This window comes from Equus caballus, chromosome 17 (genome assembly GCF_041296265.1).
Source record: "Equus caballus isolate H_3958 breed thoroughbred chromosome 17, TB-T2T, whole genome shotgun sequence".
In the NCBI taxonomy this organism is placed as follows: domain Eukaryota; kingdom Metazoa; phylum Chordata; class Mammalia; order Perissodactyla; family Equidae; genus Equus; species Equus caballus.
This window is the reverse complement of record NC_091700.1, coordinates 29,024,747-29,046,669: the sequence shown is the minus strand read 5'-3', so window position 1 is coordinate 29,046,669 and position 21,923 is coordinate 29,024,747. Positions and strand designations below refer to the sequence as shown.

Genomic DNA, 21,923 nt, shown 5'->3' with positions numbered 1-21,923 from the left:
CTCCAGTTCAGCGGCCCAGGGTTTTGCTGGTTCGGATCCTGGGTGCAGACATGGCACCGCTCATCAGGCTATGTTGAGGCAGCATCCCACATGCCACAACTAGAAGGACCCACAGCTAAAAATATACAACTCTGTATTGGGGGGATTTGGGAAGAAAACGCAAAAAAAAAAGTGAGGAAGATTGGCAATAGTTGTTAGCTCAGGTGCCAATCTTTAAAAAACAACAAAGGATTGATTACTTGAGATTTTTCTCGTTTCTTGAGGTAGTCCTGTATTGCTATAAATTTCACTCTTAGCACTGCTTTTGCTGCATCCCATAAGAGTTGGTGTGGTATGTTTTCATTTTCACTTGTTTCCAGGCATTTTTTAATTTCTCCTTTGATGTCTTCATTGATCCAGTGGTTGTTCAGTAGCATGTTGTTTAGTCTCCACAAATTTGTGACTTTCCCTGCCATTTTCTTGTAATTGATTTCTAGTTTCATAGCATTGTGGTTGGAAAAGATGCTTGATATGATTTCAATATTCTTAAATTTATTGAAGCTTGCCTTGTTTCCCAACATATGGTCTATCTTTGAGAATGTTCCATGTGTACTTGAGAAGAATGTGCATTCTGTTGTTTTTGGATAGAATGTTCTATATATATATTAAGTCCATCTGTTCTAGTATTTCATTTAAGGCCATTGTTTCCTTTTTAACTTTCTGTCTGGATAATCTATCCATTGATGTAAGTGGGGTGTAGAGGTCCTGTACTATTATTGTGTTGCTATCAATTTCTCCCCTTAGGTCTGTTAATAGTTGCTGTATATTTTGGTGCTCCTGTGTTAGGTGCATACATATTCATAAGTGTTATGTCCTCTTGGTGGAATGTCCCTTTTGTCATTGCATACTGCCCCTCTTTGTCTCTCATTGTTTTTTGTCTATCTTGAAGTCTGCTTTATCTGAGTATGGAAACACCTACTTTCTTTTCTTTGCCATTTGCATGGAGTATCATCTTCCATCCCTTCACTCTAAGTCTATGATTGTCTTTAGAGCTGAGATGTGTTTCCTGGAGGCAGCATGTTTTTGTGTCTTGTTTTTAATCCATCCAACCGGTCTGTGTCTTTTGATTGGTGAATTCAATCCATTTACATTTAGAGTGATTATTGATATATGAGGACTTAATACTGCCATTTTATTTCTTGTTTTCCAGTTGTTCTATATTTCCATAGTTTCTTTTCCCTTGTATTTCTGACTGCCATTTCAGTTTCGTGGTTTTCTGTAATGGTTTTCTATTTATGATTTATGGCTATGTTCTGATTTTTTGTTTAGTGGTTATCATGAAGTTTGTATAAAAGTTCTCATAGATATGATAGTCCGTTTTCTGATAGCCTCTTATCTCCATTAGCCTAAGCAAGTTCTATCCCCTCCCGCCTCCCCTTCTGAGTTATTGTTGTCACAAATTGTTCTTTGCTGTGTTGTGAGTTTTTGACTACATTAAAGTACTTATAGTTATTTTTGATGCTTTCCTTGCCTTCGTCTTTTATGTTATAATTAATTGTTTACTAACCTGATATAGAGCTGCAGTTTTCTGATTCTGTCTTTCTATTTATCTTGTTGGTCAAGGTTTTTTAAACCTTTGCTTTTTAGTTTCAGATGGGAGGGTTCCTTTCAATGTTTCTTGTAAGGCAGGCCTAGTGGCAATGAACTCCCTCAGCTTTTGTTTATCTAGGAAAGCTTTTATTTCTCCATTATATCTGAAGGGTAATTTCACTGGATGGAGTATTCTTGGCTGAAAGTTTTTGTCTTTCAGTGTTTTGAATAGATCATTCCATTCTCTCCTAGTCTGTAGGATTTCTGCTGGGAAATCCACTGAAAGTCTGTTAGGGGTTCCTCTGTAGGTTATTTTCTTCTGCCTTGCTGCCCTTAATATTTTTTCTTTGTCATTGACTTTTGCCAGTTTTAATAGTATATGCCTTGTAGAATGTCTTTTTGCATTGATGTAATTAGGGGTTCTGTTGGCTTCATGTACTTGTAAGTCCAGTTTATTTTTCAGGTTTGGGAAATTCTCAGCTATTATTTCTCTGAACAAGCTCTCTGCTCCCTTCTCCTCTCTTCTCCCTCTGGAATACCTATAATCCTTATGTTACCTTTTCTAATTGAGTTGGATATTTCTTGAAGAATTTCTTTGTTTTTAAAAAAATCTTAGTTGTCTTTCCTCCTCCACCTGAAACATTTCTATATTTCTATCCTCTGAGTCACTAATTCTGTCCTCCATAGTGTCAGCTCTATTTTTTATGGATTCTATTTTTTATCTCATTAATTGTGTCGTTCGTATCCAGAATTCATGTGGGTTTTTTTTTAGAGCTTAAATCTCTTTGGTGAAGTATTCCTTCTGCTCCTTAATTTTATTCCTGAGCTCACTGAACTGTCTTTATGAGCTTTCTTGTAACTTGTTGAGTTTCTTTATGACAACTATTTTGAATTCTCTGTCATTTAGATTGTAAATTTTTTTGACTTCAGTATTGGTTTCTGGACACTTGCCATTTTCTTTCTGCTCTGAGGTGCTAATGTGTTCTTCATGGTGTTTGATGAAGTGATCCTTTGCTGGTGCATTTTTGGTAGTATCAGTTTGCAGATTCTACCTGTCACCTCTGGGGAGGGGAGGTGGGCAGGAGCTGTGTCTTCTGATCCCACCCATCTGTTGGAAGTTGTTCTGGTAGGGCTTCTCTGCATTTGCCCACTGGCCACAGCTGCTTGGCAGGTCATGCACACATGCAGAGGTAGGGCCTCCATGCTCCACTGGCAGGTCACTCTGGTGAGGCACCCTGTGCTCGGTATTGGACCATCCAAGCTGGTGCACTAGGTGGGAGGGGAGGGGCACTTTCTTTCGTGCACTGGCCGGCTCTGTCTTGCAGTCAGCTCAGCTGTGCTGCTGCACTTGGTTGGGGCTCCTTTACGGGGGCTGAGGTGCACCACTCAGTGGGGAATGTTGCCACAGGTGGGGCCACTGCTGGACAGTGGGCACTCCCACAGGCCAGGCTACCTCTCTGAAAGTGTTTTTTTGCCAGCTTGCTGCCACCACCTCCTCTTACAGTTGCGCCTGCCACTGTGTGAGGACCTGCGACCTAGATCAGTGCCACTGGGGAGGCAGAGGGGTACTCTCACCTATTTCCACTGCTTCCCAGGGATTCAGTCCCCCCACCTTCAGATATATGGCTGTGTGGGTCTCTCAGATGTCTTATCATGCTGTGTAGGGAATCCTCTTCTGGTTAATGGATGTCCGTTTAGTTGTAACTTAGAGGGGAGAGACAAAGGAAACAACTCCCTCTGCCATGATGCTGATGTATGTCCTTCTCATTTCTTTTACTATATATTTTTAAGTTATTTTCTTAGTTATTGCCCTTAATTTATAACAATCTAGTTTGAATTAGTACCAACTTAATTTCAACTGTATATGAAAACTTTACTACTATATAGCTCTGTTCTCCACCCCTTTATGTTGTTGTTGTCACAGATTATATCTTTATGCATTGTGTCCCCATCAACATAGATTTGTAATTTCTTTATGTAGTTGTTTTTAAAATAATGTGGAATAAAAGAGGAGTTAAAAAACAAAAATACATTAATATTGACTTTTATATTTTTTTAAGTAGTTACCTTTACTCTTCTTTTTTTCTTTTTGTGGATTTTAATTACTGTCTAGTGTCTTTTTGTTTCAGCTTAAAGGCATTTTTTTGTGGGACAGGTCCTCTAGTGATTAACTCTCATTTTTTTGTTTATCCAGGAATTCCTCCATTTCTCCTTTTATTTTTCAAGGATAGTTTTACTGGATATACAGTTCATGGTTGACAGTCTTTTTCTTTCAGCACTTGGAATATGTCATTTCACTGCCTCCTGGCCTCTGTAGTTCTTATGGGAAATCTGCTGTGAATCTCATTGGGGATCCATTGTATGTGATAAGTCACTTCTTTCTTGCTGTTTTCAAGATTCCTTCATTATCTTCTGACAGTGTGTCCCAGTGTGAATCTCTTTGATTTTATCCTACCTGAAGTTATTTCACCTTCTTGGATTTGTAGATAAATGTCTTTCATCAGATTTGGGAAGTTTTCAGCTACTAATTCTTCAGGTATTCTCTCTGCCTCTTTCTATCTACTCCTTTTAAGACTCACATTATGTATATGTTGGTATGCTCCTTGAGGTCTCATGATTTTCTTTAGTTTTTGTATGTGGTTTCTTTTAGTTCTTTGAGCATATTTAAAATTGGTGCTATAGTCTTGTTTGGTAAGTCCAATGTCTGAGCTTTCTCAGGGATATTTTCTCTTAATTAGTTTTTTTCCTGTGTGTGGGCCATGATTTCTTGTTTCTTTGCATGCTAATAATTTTTTATTGAAAATTAGACATTTTGAATAACATAATGCAGGCAGTCTATAATCAGATTCCCCTCCCTCCCTGAGTTTATTGTTGCTGCTCATTATAATTTTTGTTCTTTGTTGGTTTAGTTACTTTTCTGCACTAATTTTGTAGAGTCAGTATTCTTTGTTGTGTGTGGCCTGAAGTTCTTGTTCTATTAGCTTAGTGGTTAGATGATGATTCAACAAAGGTTTCTTTAAACATCTGGAACCAAAAAAACCCTTTCCATCTTTGTTCATAGGCTCTGTGTGTGTGTTGGGCACACCTTCCACACTAAGGTCATTTACAACTCTGCCTTAGTCTTCACTTCCTACTCACACAGAATCTGAAGGTTAGCCAGAGGTGAGAGCTTAAGGCCTTCTCAGTTCTTTTCCGAGCACACATCCAGCCCTGGGCATGAACATGGTCTTCCAGATTCCAAGGCATGTCGGAAAACTTTTTAAAGCCCTGATTCCCTAAAGTGTCTCACTCCCCAGCCTTTCCTCTCAAGCTTTTGGTTTGTCTATTGTCTATTCCAACTGTTATTCCTTGCCCCAAGTGGCAGCAGCTAATGCATTTGCCTTTAAGTGTGTTCAACAGGTGTTCCCTGTGAAGCCATTTCTTTTTTGTGTGTGTGTGTGAGTAAGATTGGCCCTGAGCTAACATCTGTGCCGATCTTCCTTTATTTTATGTAGGATGCTGCCACAGTGTGGCTTGATGAGCAGTGCTAGGTCCGCACCTGGGATCCAAACCTGTGAACCCTGGGCCCCCAAAGTGGAGTGTGTGAACCCAACCACTACACCACTGGGCCACTGCCGCAATTTCATTCTTAACAGAGTTCTGAGTTTGTCAAAATAAAGGCAAGCCCTTTGAGCTGAGGGTGCCACCAAACAGGTCAATATAAACAATCACAGTTCTCTTAGAATAAGATCAGCTCTGCTTCTTCTGGTACAAGAAACCTGTACAGAATGCAGACTGTTGTCTTCAGAATCTTCTCTGATCTTGGGAGCAATAGATGGGACCAGAGTAAGTAAAAAACATCCACAAAGCTCTCTTACTGAAGACTCAGGTATTGTTTTTGATTAAGCATTTGCCTGGTTGCTGTAAAGCCTTGATTGCATCCATTCATCATTCATCAATGACTTTCATCCATTCATCAATGGATGCATAGATAAAGAAAATGTATTCACCAATGGATGACTAGATAAATAAAACATGTATATGTATATATATAGAAATAAAACATGTATATGTATATATGTGTATATATATACACACACACACACACACATAGACACAACAGAATATTATTATCCATAAAAAAGAAGAAAATTTTGCCATTTGCAACATGTGTGGACACTGAGGATATTATACTGAGTGAAATAAGTGAGACAGAGAAAGACAAATACCATACAATCTCACTTGTATGTGGAATCTAAAAAAACAAACAAATGAACAAAAAAAAATGACCTCACAGATACAGAGAACAGATTTGTGGTTGCCAGAGGCATAGGGTAGAGGGTGGGCAAAATGGGTAAAGGGGGTCAAAAGGTATAAAAATCAGTTATGAAATAAATAAGTCATGGATATAATATACAGCATGTTAATAATACCATATGTATATTTGAAAGTTGCTGAGAGTAAATCTTAAAAGTTCTCATCACAAGAAAAAAAGTTTATAACTATGTATGATGATGGATGTTAACTAGACTTATTGTGGTGATCATTTCACAGTATATACAAATATGAAATCATTATGTTGTGTACCTGAAACTAATATAAAGTTATATGTCAATTATATCTTAGTTAAATTAAAAAAATAGATAAAAGGATAATACCATGAATAACTTTATACAAATAAATTTGAAAATTTAAATGAATTGTCTAAACAGCTAGAAAATACAACTTATTAAAACTGACTAAAAAAGATAGAAAGACTGAGCACTCCTATAATGTAAAATAATAAAAGTTTTTTCTAATCAAGAAAACTACAAGTCCAGGTGCTATTTCAGAAAAGTTCTACCAAATATTAAGATAACTGTTAACTGTAAATATTATGCAAACTTTTCCGGAGAAAAGAAAAATAGAGAATATCTCCAACTCTTTTCATAGCACTGACATAACTTGATAGGAAGAAGACAAAAATGGAAATTTTCAGGCTAGTGTCATTCAATACAAAAATCCTTGTTCTTTTTTTTGGTCTGCTTGTTCTATCAATTACTGAGAAAATTGTTTTAATCTATGATAAAGATGGTGGATTTGTCACTTTGTGTATAGATGACCACTTAGAAAATATTTCTCTGCCTCTAATCATTTGAAATTATATTAATCACATTTTGAGAACTTTACAATTCTTCTATCTCACCTGTTCTTTTTGCATAAATCCTACTAACCATTGCCACACTCTAATTTTGAATTGCATCCTAGGAGTCTCAGTGAAATAAATAAGATTATTTTTGTTGTTGTTAATATATAGTAAAAACAAGAGCTGCCATTTGTAAAATTCCACCATGTACCAGGCATTGTGCTAGGTGCTTTATTTACAATAAAAGTCCTTTTATCTAACATGATTGGGACAGGTGGCTGGTTAGTTCACTGAAAAAGTTGATTAAAGTGAGGACTCATTAAGAAATGATACATACTTTAAACATTTTATTTGAACTTAAAATGCATGCTTACACATACGTTCGTTCACCTGTCTTTATGTATGATTCTGTTTAGTGAGTTTATCCTTTTTCATGTATAAATCACACCTGCAATGTGTTGTCAAGAATTTCTAGTTTCTATTGATGAAAATGGGGGAGAACCCAAAGAAATCTTCAATGCAATGTGAGTGCAGAATTGTAGGTTTTTATGATTTTTAACCAAACTTTATAGTTATCCTGCCCACGCCTAATTTGATAACAGCTGTTTAGTATCTCATCTTTATTGAGTCATTTACTTCAATTTAATTTTTTATAAAAACTTTCCTTTTTTTCTGAGGAAGATTTGTCCTGAGTTAACATCTGTGGCCAGTCTTCTTCTTTTTGTATGTGAGCCACTGCCACAGTGTGGCCACTGACAGATGAGTGGTGTATGTCTGCACCTGGGAACTGAACCCGGGCCACTGAAGCAGAGTGCGCTGAACTTAAACCACTAGGCCACTGGGGCTGGCCCAGAAACTTTCTTTCCTGTACTTTATTCCACTGGTTGACATAAGGTTTACATAATGTTTATAGTAACTAGCTATATAGCTACTTTAGTAACTAGAATTTCATCCTAAGAGTATAAACAGGTTTGAGAATAAACTCATCTGAATCATTGTAAATATATAACCCTAAGCAATGGGGGCAGAAAGGTGTGGTTGTACTACAGAACAGCCATCCAGCTGGGAACATTTTGTGTGCCTTTGGCATCAGTCATTGTATTGTACAGAGGCAATGGAGAGAATTAATCAATCTACCATATCAGTTAAGTAGAGGTCATTTAAGCGTATCTATATTAATAATCTTTACAACTCTGCAAGGAGGTGATATTATCCCCACTTTAGAAGGGCAACCTGATTTGCCCCAGATCCCACCACTAGCTTATCGTTCAGCCAGGACTAGGACCAACGCCTGGACTATTCCACCACAGTCATTCCACAAAGCTCTGAGACCTCTTTTCTATAATCTTTGTGTGTTTTAATAGAGTTTTACTTCATTTATTGCCCACGTGCCATGAATTAGTATATAGGCCTCTGCAATGGGAAATATTATTTCTAGCCCCCTTAATTATTATTTTCACGAAGATCATTTGGCACTTACCATGCTCTTCTGCATAGTATTCAGTTTTGGGTCTATCTGGATGTTCTCTCTCCTTCGTCTTCAGGTCACAGTTCATTTGGTCAGGTTAGCTTGTCTCTGAGCAAACACTCTAAATCTTGAGAGGTAAACTCCATCCCCACCCAGAGCTTGGATTCTAAACCATTGTCTAGAAAGCAAAACCATATTCCTCACAGATGTGTTACCATTTGTTCATTTATTTCCTCATTTCTTTTCTAAAACTATAGTCTGTGCCTCCAACTCTCCTGATCTCCTCTCCATGACCATGACTAACTTTTGTTTAGTGATGCTTCTTTTCTTTTAATGGTGCCACTGTATCCATTCTTTTCCTCCTTTCCCTGCAACAGGATGGTTCATGTTTAGGCGAAGAAAGTGAAGTTTGTTTTCAGAATGACATGCTAGTCTGCAGTGTAAATTTCAAAACTGCTGTTGCACTTAGATTTCAACTAGAGCTTTCACTGGAATCAGACAGAACTGGCCAATAAAGGAGAGTTATTACCAAAATTGGCATTCTTAAATTCTTTTTAGAGACGCCCCATTACAACTGCTTCTCAGTTATTTAATGTTCCTCAACATTCTTTCCAAATCAACATCCAGGAATGTGTAAACAAGGGCTGCAGCAATTAGGTGACAAAGAACAAGGTATTCAGGGCTCCTCCCTATTGAAAATTGCCCAGGAGCATGGGACGGAATAAGCAGGCCAGAGGTCAGGGGTTGGTTTAATAAATTCCTTTGTCCAATGCCCAGCCAATTGACTGTCTAGTCTTTTGCTCAGCATCTCTTTCAGCTCCCATGTTTGTTTGCTTCTTTAAATGTTTGTTTTTCTATTCCTCTATCCTGGATATTTTTCCTCAGCTGTGTCTATTGTCCTTCCCCGACTGCATTTTACTATGTCTCCATCTGTACCTTGTGGAAGAGAAGATAACTAGACCTTTGCATTCTAAATCAGAAATTTCCCAAATCCTCCTTTTTCTCTTAGGATCAAAGATTATCTTCAATTAAGGGGAGCTGTAAACTTTCAGTGTGCTCAGTGAGGCACTATTCCTCTTTTGGGTAGGATAATTTTTCACTGTGGAGCTGTCCTCAGCCTTGCAGGATGGGGACCCTTCCTGGCTTCAGTACCAAGTACCAGTAACATATTTCCAGTTATTGTGACCACCAAAAATGCTGTCACAAGTTTCCAAATATCCCAGAGAATAGTGGTGGAGACTGGTTTACAACCACTCCTAGCCAGGCAATGAGAAACCTATCACCCAAATACTAGATTTTGCTGCTCATCACCAATTGTTCTTTATAATTTAATGGAGCAACTTAATTGCTAAAGTTTTTTGTGTCTAGAGAAAATCTAGCTATTAAAGCCACTAAAGTTGTGCCATTCTGAGACTATACTGGCCACTTTCCAAAATTCAAGATGTGAGGAAAACCAGGATGTTTATTGGTAGGTTTTACATATATCAATAAAAATATTTTAAAATATAAATTCATAAATATAAATATTTATGTGTGAAATATCATAGGGAAAATATTAGGTTTTCATAAAGTTACTGGTTTATGAAACAAGTATGTGAAAATGGGCTTAATTTTCTCAAAGTATATTCATTTTTAATTTAGAGAGTTAAAATATCTCTCTTTTTTAGGGGCCGGCCCTGTGGCGGAGTGGTTAAGTTAGTGCGTTCTGCTTCAGTGGCCTGGGGTTTCGTTGGTTCGGATCCTGGGCCCAGACATGGCACTGCTCGTCGGGCCATGTTGAGGTGGTATCCTACATGCCACAACTAGATGGACCCACAACTAAGATATACAACTATGTACTGGGGGGATTTGGGGAGAAAAACAGAAAAAGAAAATAAAAAGGGGGAAGATTGGCAACAGTTGTTAGCTCAGGTGCCAATCTTTAAAAAAAAAAAATATATATATATATATGTATATATATATATTTTAAGTAATTTAAACATATAGTACAAAGTACATACATACTTTAGAATCCCTTATACTAACAGTTTGTAAATCTGCGCATTGAGAGTATAATGTTTGTTAATGTTATACAAATAGTTGTTATAAATTTTCTTAATTCTTTTATATTTCAGAGAAAGAGATTTGAAGAAAACTGGGTACAGGTTCAACAAAACCAAACAGAAGAGAAACAGAAAAAGAAATAAAACGCAGAGCAGTCACAGTAAAATTATGGAGGAAAACTCATTTGAAACCTTAAGTTATCTTACGCCAGGAGATCAGGACCCATCTCAGAGTGAAGAGGAAGACTTAGAAAAGACCAAAAGAGAATCAGGGTGTACCTTCACTGGTGGTCTGGGAAACGAACTAGGAGATATAGTGAATGGCCATAAAGATGAAAGACAGAAAAATATAAGTCGTGACGACAGTTTTCCAAATGTTACATCTGTAGTTGAATTGAACAATACACCAAAGAATTACCTCCCTAAGGAAGATGATGACTTGTTTCTAAGTTTGTCATTGATGCCAAATGAAAACTCTATTATTTGTCCAACAATGACTCAAAATCTTTCCTGTGAAGCAAGTGATGACTGCTCTAGTATGAAGGTAGAAAAGCATATTGGAAATAGGCACACCATGGCATTACACATCCAGGAGCAATTTGCTGAAACCCCCTGCTCATTTCTGCAGAAGAGAGAGATGGTAGATAAAAGTCTCCCTAATGAAACAATTCTGTGCCGTCAATATGGATCTAGAACTTCAGATAAAGTCTTAAGAAAGGAACAAGGAGTAAATACAACTACAAACAATCATTGGGCTTTTTTCTCAAACAATTTATCTGATGAAGAATTACAGCTGCGTTCTGATAGACAACCCTATTTTGGTACCTGGCCTGAGGGACCTCATAAGTTTATATGTGAACAGAGACCAAAGAAAGATAGAAGGCGAAAACTGGCCAGTCCTGATAGCAGGGGGCAATTGATTAAATTGATCTCCACTTCTGAAGGAGCATTAGGACCAGGAAGCAGTCCAGAAACATTGATAGAGGAGAAGCTATTGATAGAAAATGAAGATTTGTCACCTCCAACTGAGAATATAGATTCACTCGTAGAAACAGAAACAAATACCTTCAAAAGCTCCTTACTTAACCTGGATATCCCAAAGAGTGCCTTACACTCAACAAAGAATAAGAAAAGGAGGCAGAAAAAGATTTTCAATTTGGCACCAAACTTTAACCTACTGGGACAGACTCATATTGGTGTAAAAGAATGGGGGAAATGTGGCTTGTTAACAGAAAGTCATGGACTAAAAATTATTTTGGAAGAAGAAAAAGATAGAATTTTAGAAGTAAATAATGAAGAGGAGAATAAGCAAAAACTTAAGACCCTCAATCATCATCCATCATGGATTTACTTTGATATTATCAAAGATCCTCCTCTAAATGTTGGTGGACAGTCTTATTCTCATTACCTGCCATTTAATGGACTAAGGCATTCTGTGTATTTTTACAGAAACCCTGTTCCTTCTCTTATGCTACAATATACATCTAGCTTTTGGAAGGTATCTTTTACAAGCAGGAAGCCGTTTTTGACTTTCAAATCTCCGACAAGAGTAGATAACCAAGTAAATGATGTAGGGCTTACTTCTTCAGAAATTTTCAGTAGCCAACCTGATACTTTGTCTTCTTTTAGAGTCACTTCTGATCTTCACTTTTTAAATCAAAGGTTTGATGAAAAGCCGAAGATATGGGAAGAAAAGTCGTTACAGTTCTTACAAACTGCGGATAACCAGGATTTAACAAGCTCTGACTCTGATTCCCTTGAGCTACCATTATCACAACGATTTGCCTCTCAACTAGTAAAGCTTTTTGGATCTCTTGGAGTGCCAGTGGGTAAATTGTGTTTATTTGCTACAAATAAAAAGTCCAGTTTAACATACGTGAGTAATTTTTGAGGTGTTTCTACCTCATGCTAGTGATTTGATGCAGTTAATTGATTTTGTGATACTTTTCAGCAGTGGAAGTGGAGGACCCATAGCAAATGCCAGAGTCTTCCCACCTCCATGACTAACAGTCTTAAATGTCTTTGAGCATGTAGAATACTTGCACTCTCAAATTTAAATAAACCCTGGAAAGAATGAAGGGTGAAGCAAGCAAACAATGATTCTGTAACAAACAGAGATAGACTGCTTTTTAAAAAATCTTTCTACTTTCTGCATTTCTCTTGCTTGGCACATGGCCCTTTCTTTTCTCATTCACAATATGGCTCCCACATATGAGAATATTAAAGGGGAGGACAGTGAAGATTAAATATCATCTGAAATAAGTTGAATTTAATTTTTAAAGACTGTCTGAGAAGGGTGCTGAAAAGAAGATTAGGAAGGAGTCTGACTGGTTGACTTGAAAAGTTCCTTTGGGCTCTTAAGGTTGTTCTTGGAAATGAAAAACCCACCTGTGAATAAAACAGTGAAAATATGATTTTTTAATATTACAAGTAAAATTTTAAGTAAATTTCTTCTAAATGATAAGCATATTTAAGATGCTAAATGTCTTAAAGAGTACATGGGCACATATTCCAACTTTTCCTTATCTTTGAGTCAGTGGCATGTGTTAGTGTTTCATGCAATTGCATGTGTCCCCTTCCTTAGGGACAAAAGCTGTAAGAACCAAGAGGTCAAAGCTCCAATCTCTGCAGTTCTCCTGTATCTTCTTGATATGCTTTCTCGTCTACCCCTACCAGAGTGCCTGGGCCTTGCTCATGTCCTACAGCTTGTCCTCCAGAGTTTTTCACTTTGCTTGTAAACTTCTGCTGTTCTGGATAAACTTGGTCCCCACAGCTCAGACCCAAGATTGGCTAAGTCTCAGGGTCAGGAGGTTACAACTGTCAACTTGCTCTTAGGGTTCTGGCATCATGTTATAATTTTTGTAAGCTCTGTGAATAGCCACATCTTAAGTGTTTCCTGCAATTTTCTATCCTCCTAGATGCACCAAAGAAACATACTAATTAAAAAAATTAAAATGCATTTACTTTGGGGAATTTAAAAAGATAATTGAAGTCATTTTAGGTCAGGGATCTTGGTTCAAGGTCCATATTCTGAAATTGTATGCAAAATTTTTTGTGTCATTTTTCTGGGAGAAAGTCCATAGATTTTATCAGCTTCTCGGTGGGGGGTCCATGACCCCCAAAAGATGAACAATCTCTGCCTTAGATTGGCACCAGAAAGATGAAAGCACTGGTGGGAAAAGATTCTAAGCCTCCTTCTCCCTTAAACGCACAATATCATCATAATCAGCGATAGTGATCAGACATCCATTAATTAAGCTTTGGAAAGCTTTTTGGATGAAATAGGCCTCATTCATCAAATAGCTTACCTTCTAAATGGGGAGATAAGACTAAAGTAAAACAAAATTATTGCACATAGAAAATATAAATGACCAGTTTATGAATATTTTGTGAGTTTAGCAGTGCTAAAGGGATAGTTGAAGAGATTATGGGGTTATGGTTTTGTCTGGGATGGCTTCAGTGTGGAAGTGCATTATAAGCACTGTTTATACAAATGTGGCTTAAAAGAAAAACAGAAAGAATTTCACATTTGGAAATGGCATGTGCTTAAAAAAGGAGAGAAGAAAACTGCAAATGGAGTCTGTAAACTAATTTGTTTGACTAGGTTGGACAAGCCAAACTCTGGTGTATCTATGGTCAGTAGCCTTGCAAATAAGGCAGGAAACTCAAATGAATCCTAGTATTAGAAGCTCTGCAGACACAGTGGAATTACATAGTAGAGCCATATATAGGCCTGAAGAAACCAAACTACCCATTTTGCTAGGGATATGTGAGTATAGGAAAAATATTTGTGTGGTTTGGTATGGCTGATATGTATCAATGTTTGGACTTGTTTATGAGCGTCTTAATTGTTTGTGAGGATTTTTTTCCCCAAGACACTCTTATGTGGAAGGAGTAATTTGCAAGAAGGCTAAACTTGCTATAGTTGCAATGGTTTATTCAAGTCACAGGAGAGGATGATTACCTAAATTTTATGCCCTGTGACAGTACCACTTGAAGCTATTTTATATGTATAGTATATATATGTATTGATATGCATATATATTTATACTTACATGAGAATATGAACTATGATGCATATCATTTTACATTTATACATAAGGATTTTCATTGAGTTTGGATAGTGTTTACTAATAGAGATTTGAGACTAACTCCTGCTTTAGCCATCACTGAAATATCCTCAAAACTAGGCTTTTACCATTATGGTGGTCTAGATATCATGTTTGCCTATCTTCACATTTAGGGTAAAAATCTTTGTGGCATTAGAGGTGAAATTTGTTCCTTTTTTTCACAGAATCTTTGTTGCCTGATGACTGTGTGGTTCTCCTTGCCTGGATGACACTGAAGATGATCTATTTGCAATGGAAGACATCAGTGGAGGTATATTTTTATGGCTTTCAAAGAAGACCTTCTCTAACTGGTTTCTTAAAAAAAAAAAACAGTTGGAGAAAACCTGTTCATCAAATGTAACATGAAAGGTTATTCTCTATATCAAAGTAGAGAAAGAAAATATATGGATGGGTGGATAATGTGTGGATGTTTCTTTTAATTAGTCCCAAAGAGAAAGTTGCAGTTAATTTCCTAACTTTGTTGTAGTGTAGGCTGGTATAAGGGCCCACTGGTGGGTGACTAAGATGCCTATTTTAGGAGAGTCCTTTATTCTTTATTACATCTTTTCTCCCGTCTGGCCCTCAATCTTATCCTGTTATGATAGAGTAACAGCTACAAATTAGATTCATATTTACTTTACTTGGAAGCACCTCATTATTGGTGTGTTCTGTTGGTGCATAGTGAGAGACATGACTATTCTGACAGGCCGTTAATTTTCCAGGTAGCTGGAGGAGGACTGGCTGGGCAGCTTAGAAAAGTAATAGAAACTCTGGAAAAGCCAGTACTCTATATAATGTGATGGGGAGAGGGAGGCTGGGTTTCTGTTTACATTAGTTGATTGTGATTTCAGTGTGCCCAGAGGCAATGCTCAGGGGTACATTTTGAAATAAATAGTAAAATCAAGGTTTTGTGAAACATTATAGAATTATATAATTCAGGATAGTAGGTGTTTCATAACTGTTCATATGACCACGGCTGTGGGAAAAGTAGATTTGTTTTGTATGCCCAGTTAGTGAAACCAAATACTTTTTTTTTTTTGAGGAAGATTAGCCCTGAGCTAACTCCTGCCAATCCTCCTCTTTTTGCGGAGGAAGACTGGCCCTGAGCTAACATCCGTGCCCTCTTCCTCCACTTTATATGTGGGATGCCTACCACAGCATGGCTTGCCAAGCAGTGCCCTGTCCACACCCAGGATCTGAACTGGTGAACCCTGGGCCGCCAAAGCAGAATGTGTGACCTTAACCACTGCGCCACCGGGCCAGCCCCCAAATACATTTTTCTAAACTTCTTATATCTTCTTATTTCCTATGGAGACCTTACTGCTACCTAAACACACACACCCCCTGCAATACTTTAAATGTTTAAATTGACACTTGTGGATATTATATTTTTTGGTCATTTGGGGAGTGTCCCTACATGAGTTAAATCATGATGCAAACTTAACCCCAATGCCAAATATTAATCATTATTATATGTATTCTGATTATAATTTCTAGAAAAGACAGAAGAAGATTGGTTAAAAAATGAGAATTCCTTGGACTGTAAGTACAACTTATTCCAGATCTACATGATCAGAAGGAGGTGGATGTTGACATTATTTGGTTGTAATAGCTTATATGTACCGCAATTGAAGAGTAAATGTAAAAAATGTAGTCTGTTACCATAGCAACCCTGTGTGCTATTGCACATGTGATGCTTTTGTTTCCTTTAAATGTAGATCTTTTTGTGAAATACAACAAAGCTTAGATTGTTTCTATCAAATTTATTTTCCAACTTTATTGGTTAGACATATTTTAGAGCATTCTGTCAACATATAGTTTATGAGGGATTCTTCCCCACCCTGCCCCCCCATATGTGATGAGGGCTGGAAATTAGTTATATTTAAATATTAAACGATTCTCTAGGAAAAGAGGTAAAACATGTAGACAAACTCATGTCACATTTTAAACTTGACATCAAGCTGACATTAAAATAAACACATTGCACTTTTTTCAAATGCCTAAATTATGAAATAAACACAGCTGCTACGATTTCAGTGTATATGTGTCTGCATTTGATAAGAACTAAATGCACTGTGCATTTACCATATGTTTTCTCTCTTCATTTTAACTCTTATTTCTAAGAGTATTCTGTATATCCATTTTTCAACTAGAAATACACATATACCCAGTAAAAATATTTTTGTTTGTTTTAAACTTGGTTCAGCCGAAAGAAGAAGGATTAAAGATTTGGGGGAAGAGTTTAGAGATTAGGAGGGACCAATAGAAAATGGGGGATAAATAAAAAATATGAGATAGGAGGAATTCCAGAAAGAAGGTAAATTCATTCACGTTTAACAAATATTTATTGAGTTGCCTCAATTCAGACATTGTTCTAAGCACTGAGGATGTGGCAGTGAAAATTTTCCTGCCCTCATGGGGTTTATGTTGGGACCGAAGGTAAGAAGGGAGGGTTTTCCCTCTGGCCCCACCATGAGGGGGTCCCAGTGTGACACCAGTACTAGCAGCATGCAACAAGCATGGGTGTATTTGGCTGTGACCAACTGGGGAGTCTTTTCTATCTTCTAAATTTGGACGTTTTGTGTCAAGGACTCTTTCTGGACCATACTTTTGATTATTATGTTCATCTTCCATATTCATGCTCAACTGCCCTCTGTGAACCTGGTCTTCTCCTCAGAGAGCAATCACCCCTAATTATTAATCTTTTCTCTTGGGGAATTCTATGAGTGTTGTAGCTATGTACAGATTTTTTGCAATTATAATGAGAACAAGGCTCCCTGTTTTGTGTTTGATGTAATATACTGATCAGTGGGCCTCAAGGCTGTAAATAGAAATTTAGAAGGAGGGCAATAGCAGGAGAATGTGGTTGGCTCTGGGAGCCACAAGTTCCTGCCTATTTCAAAATCCTCTTCCTGCTGGTCGCCAGGGTGTTTATATTATGTTATTTCGTTAAAAGGAGGGGTAGAGTGCTGGAAAGAGGATGGGTTCCCATTTTGAAGCTACTGCTGACTGGCTGTGTGACCTTAAGCAAATTATCCTCTCAGAGCCTCAATTTCTTCACCTGTAAAAAATAAGTCTATAATACCAACCTGTCATGGGGATATTAAATGAGGATTAAATGAAATAACTTGTACAAACTACTTAGCATAGTGCCTGAAAAATAATAGGCTCTTAGTAAGGGTTAATTCCCTTACCCTAAATATCTCCTTGGATTAAAGCATTATCTTTGAGATGCCCCTGACAAAATAGAAACTGTGTTATCTGGGAGAGCAACGTATTGATTCAATAAACTTGTTAACACATTTATATGAATTAGTGTATTTACTATTAACTTTATAATATAAATAGCTGGATCCTCAGGGAAGGGGACTTAGAGCAGGTTTTGATTTCGAGACCGGAGGTTGAGCTATGTCAGGAGGACAGGCTCTTAAGTGAGGCAGGACCAAGCAGGGTGTGGGGATTGTGGGCACAATGTGAAGTTCTAGATGTCAGGGGAGTGGCATAAATAGGGAAACAGCCTGGGGAACTGAAAACAAACTCTGTTCTTGTGACCAGTGTGTCTGGACTTGTCTGGGCTCTTGTTTGTTTGCAGTTGAATTCTCCCGTCTTCCTGGTGCTGTTGAAGATCCTGATCATCAAGAAAGAGTGCTCAGTGCTGGCTCAAAGGATTATTTCCAGCAGCATACTCACTGGATATCAAAATTGTCTTGGATAATCTGTCAACCATTCTTGATTAGTTATCTGAATAATAAAAACTGAACAAAAGAGGTAAAAACTTGAACACTTTATTGTTTAATTTTGAAGATGTTTGCCATACTTTAATTTCTTTTATAGAAGAAAAATAAGGCACAAAAAACTTGAGTAGCTTATTTTAAAAATTGTATCAGGATAGAAGGGTAGGCCCTTTACCCAGGTCTAGATCCATGATTCCATTTCTAGAATTCTGAAATCCAGAAAGCTCTGAAAACCAAAAGTTGTTTTTTGTTTTGTTTCTTAAATGTTTGGCTTAGTGTGAATAGTCACACATTTTACTGCAGAAATATTAATGTATTAAATTACCAGGGGCTGCCCCAGACCCCACTGAGAATTTAAGGGGTCTGTGTGTGTGTGTGTGTGTGTATATATATACACACACACACACATATGTACATATACATACACACACTGTATACCTTCAACAAAACAACCGATAAACAAACATATACTTTCTGAATGCTGAAACAAATCTAACCTCAAGGATTTTGGTTAGGGATTGTGGGACTTGCACTATACTACAGTTACTATTATTTTTTTTATTCTGTTGTAGTTTAGTTGTACTGAAACTTTAAATATGAAAATTCATATTTGAAAAATATAAATTAAAGGGTGATTACTCACTATTCACCATGTAGGCATTGACTTAATCCCTCTGTTTTCAGAGAGGGAGCCCCCTGTCTTCTCTTTGTTCCCGCTCCTCCCCACCCTGTCTGATCCACCTCCAGGCTTCTCTAGGGGGTGGGCAGCTGCCTGACAGTGTGGATGTTTGACCTTTCTGTTTACAACCCCAGCCCCAGCCCCAAACCTTCTAGTTCCTGAAATTTTAGGGGTTATGTTAAATTGTGTTGCTTCTTGGCTTTCTATAACTCAGGTTTTTTGGGGGTTTTTTTCCCCAAATTAATTAACACTTGGCCTTTGCTCTCCAGTTTTCAAAATGCTGTTGCTGCGATCTTCTCTCTCCTTTATTATAGTTTACGCTTAAAAATAATAACAAAACAACTACCCCCTGCAAAAAAAAAAAAAAACTTTACAATTTAGTTGGGTTTCAAAGAGAGAGGAGAAGTTAAATATTTGTGTTCCATCTGCCATCTTTATTGGGAATCGAGTGCTTTTTAAAAAATAGCTCAGTGTTTTCCTCATGTTCATTTCCTACAGCTTTAGTTTATCTTTCTACTAGCCTGTAGGTCTCTTCCAGATGGAGACCAGGGTCTCAGGGTTTGGTTGAACTCCCCAAGGGTCTTGCTCTCTGCAGCTCCTAGAGCTTTTGTGAAACTGGACTTGCCTTTGGCCTAGGATGGGATGATTTCAGGGAAGGGCTGACTAGTATTAGGATTGAAGCACAGACACCTGTGGAGGGGACTCTGGCATCTGGCATATCCTTGCTTTCTTAGGGGCCTCCCACAGTGACATCTATGAATTTCTAGTGAATACATTAGAATCCACACCACCATGGCTATAACCAAGGGTAATGTTATAAATATTTAACGAGTCTGGCACCTGGAGTGACCAGTTCTGAAACACCTTTATGCTGTACTGATGCATGCCAACTGACTATGCACCTAGCTTGTACTTGGGTTCCAGAATGCCCCCAGCTTTCTCCAGCCCCTGCCTCTATTACCTTGTCCTAATTTCCAGAATAGAGCTTTAGAAACATGGGTTGGGGCTACTCTCCCCCTCTCCCAGGCTTCCTCCTCAAAGCTTATACTCTTCAAATGCCCCTGTGCACAGTGGCAAATAATAGGTGCTGTGGAAATAGAAGATATGGTCTTTGCCTTGGGGGAGGGGTGTGACTGACATCGAAAAGAGTGAGGGATGGAATGTAGGAGTCAGAGGCAGCGTGGGGTAGAATGAGCAAAATGAAGTTTGTCCAGAGGACATTTCTGCATTGGCAGACTTATCCCAGGCCACCAGAGTCCTGAGCATTCCCCTATCAATTCAGCCAAGTGGACATACTCTGCATTACTTCTCTTCCCTGGTCCCCCTTCCCCTAACCTCTTCCAGCTTCCTGCAGCCTCCATCTGGCTTCCAGGGGAAGGATGAGGGAAGACCCAGGAGGGAACAGGGTTAGGTAGAGAGGAGGACAGAGTCCTACCTCTGACTGGCCAAATTGTGCAGAATGTGGCAGAAGGCGCAAGCTGGAGGTGCTGGAGCAACTAGGAGTCTGTCGTAGAAACAGCTAAGAGGCAAAGATAGACTTCTGTCCTGTGCTCTCAATCATTTCACTTCTTATATATATGTAACAAGATGGATATGTATATAAGATTAACTTCTGTTTTCGAGTGAAAAAATCGGAGAAAAGTTTTTGGTCGAGGAAGAAAGGACATAGGATTAGAGAGAATTGGGAAAGCTACCATATTTAAGATGTTTCTACCATGTTGAAGGGGTTTTGATTAGACTGCTTTGGAAGCTTCAACTTGGTTTCAGACTTTCTGCCGTCTTGGCATCACTGGGAGAGGAACCAGAGGCTGATTTAGAATCAATCCTGGGTTATTTGGAGCTATAGGTTTGAGGGTTAATTCCTAGTTTTCACTAGTTCTCCTTTGCATCTTTGTTTTTCCATGTCTTGTTAAATAGTAATAATTAAATAAACATTTGAATGTTTCTTCATTTGCCAAAAATGACTTACAAGATTATTTTCTGTATGTCCATCGATATGGTTACTGACTCCGTTTACATTACTCCTTAGCTGACATTATCACCATCTTTGTTCAGTCTTAATCTTTAGTTAACCTGAAGCTCACACTCATCTGCTGATAATAGTTCAGGTCCACATACAATTACTGAGACTTTCTGAATGTCAGGCACTGTGTTAGATCTTGGGATGACAAGGATGACACTGTCCCCACCCTTGAACTTACAGCCTAGTGGTCAGAAGACCTGTCTTCTGAGCAGCACACTATTTCCCAGCATCTACTAGGTCACTTCGCTTGCCACAGGCACTGCAGACTCCGTGTGCCCAAACCTCTAGCCCCCGAGGCTGTGTGTCCTCCTGCTGCCCTAACCACGTGCCTGGGACCCTCTATAGAAGGAAACAGAAGTGGACAGAAGTCTCATTATGCCAGCCACATAGGTAATTTAAATTTTCTAGTAGCCACTTTAAAAAGGCAAAAAAAGCAGGTGAAATTAATTTTAATAATATATTAACCCAATACACCCAACATATTATCCTTTCAACATATAATCAATATAAAAATTGAGATATTTTACTTTTTTTTCATACTGAACCTTTGAAATTCAATATGTATTTTAATCTCAGTTTGCACTAGCCACATTTCAAGTGCTCAATAGCCACACGTGACGAGTGGCTCCTGTAGACGGTGCACGTCTAGAATGAAAAAGGTAGTATTTGAGGCTGGGCAAAAACACTCTTTTAAGAAGTATGACAGAATACATACATTATAAGCATCACTATTTTTGTGATTCATGTATATTCTCTGTTTCTTATGGCTTTCTCCTAGTATTTAGAGAAGCTTTTGGAATCCCAGTGTTGCTGAGCAGTGCTAGAAGAATCGGAAAGTATCCCTCCTCAGCGCTGGGAAGGGATTTTTCAAGGGAGAGCTGTTCATCTCCCTGGCCCTCCCCCAGGGGAACCCCAAGGGGAAGTGAGATTCCCAGCACAGAGCTCCTCCCTGCTTGCACGTCCCTTCCGAAGTTTGTTGTGAAATCTCTGGATTTTTGTTTTAGAAGGAAATTGTTTCTCTTCACAATTTCTTTTCAAAATTTTCATACCTTAGCTGCCAGAAACAAAATGTATTTATTTTACAATAATTATTACAGCTAAAGCCCCCAGATATCCTGGATTTTTCCAGGATGGTGTTCATTTTTAATATGTCTCTTTCAGTCCAGGCATCTTGAGTTTTGGTTCAGAAAATAGG

General features: G+C 38.1%; 1 protein-coding gene across 8 annotated transcripts in view; it reads left to right on the top strand.

Moving 5' to 3' along the window:
* The window catches only part of N4BP2L2 (NEDD4 binding protein 2 like 2), a 67,423-nt gene extending 49,350 nt beyond the window's left edge, over positions 1-18,073 (top strand). For 6 of the 8 annotated variants that reach the window (XR_011427675.1, XR_011427674.1, XR_011427673.1 and 3 more), the window contains 4 exons: positions 10,256-12,012; positions 14,478-14,563; positions 15,790-15,834; positions 17,885-18,073. Coding sequence is in view for 5 of the 8 variants with exons in the window: in XM_070239483.1 (XP_070095584.1) it covers positions 10,256-12,012; positions 14,478-14,563; positions 15,790-15,813 (1,867 nt within the window). In the remaining 3 variants the exon portion in view is untranslated. The remainder of the gene's footprint in view (positions 1-10,255; positions 12,013-14,477; positions 14,564-15,789; positions 15,835-17,884) is intronic. The other 2 variants (XM_070239482.1, XM_070239481.1) reach the window with 1 other exon arrangement.
* Positions 18,074-21,923: the final 3,850 nt, after the last annotated feature.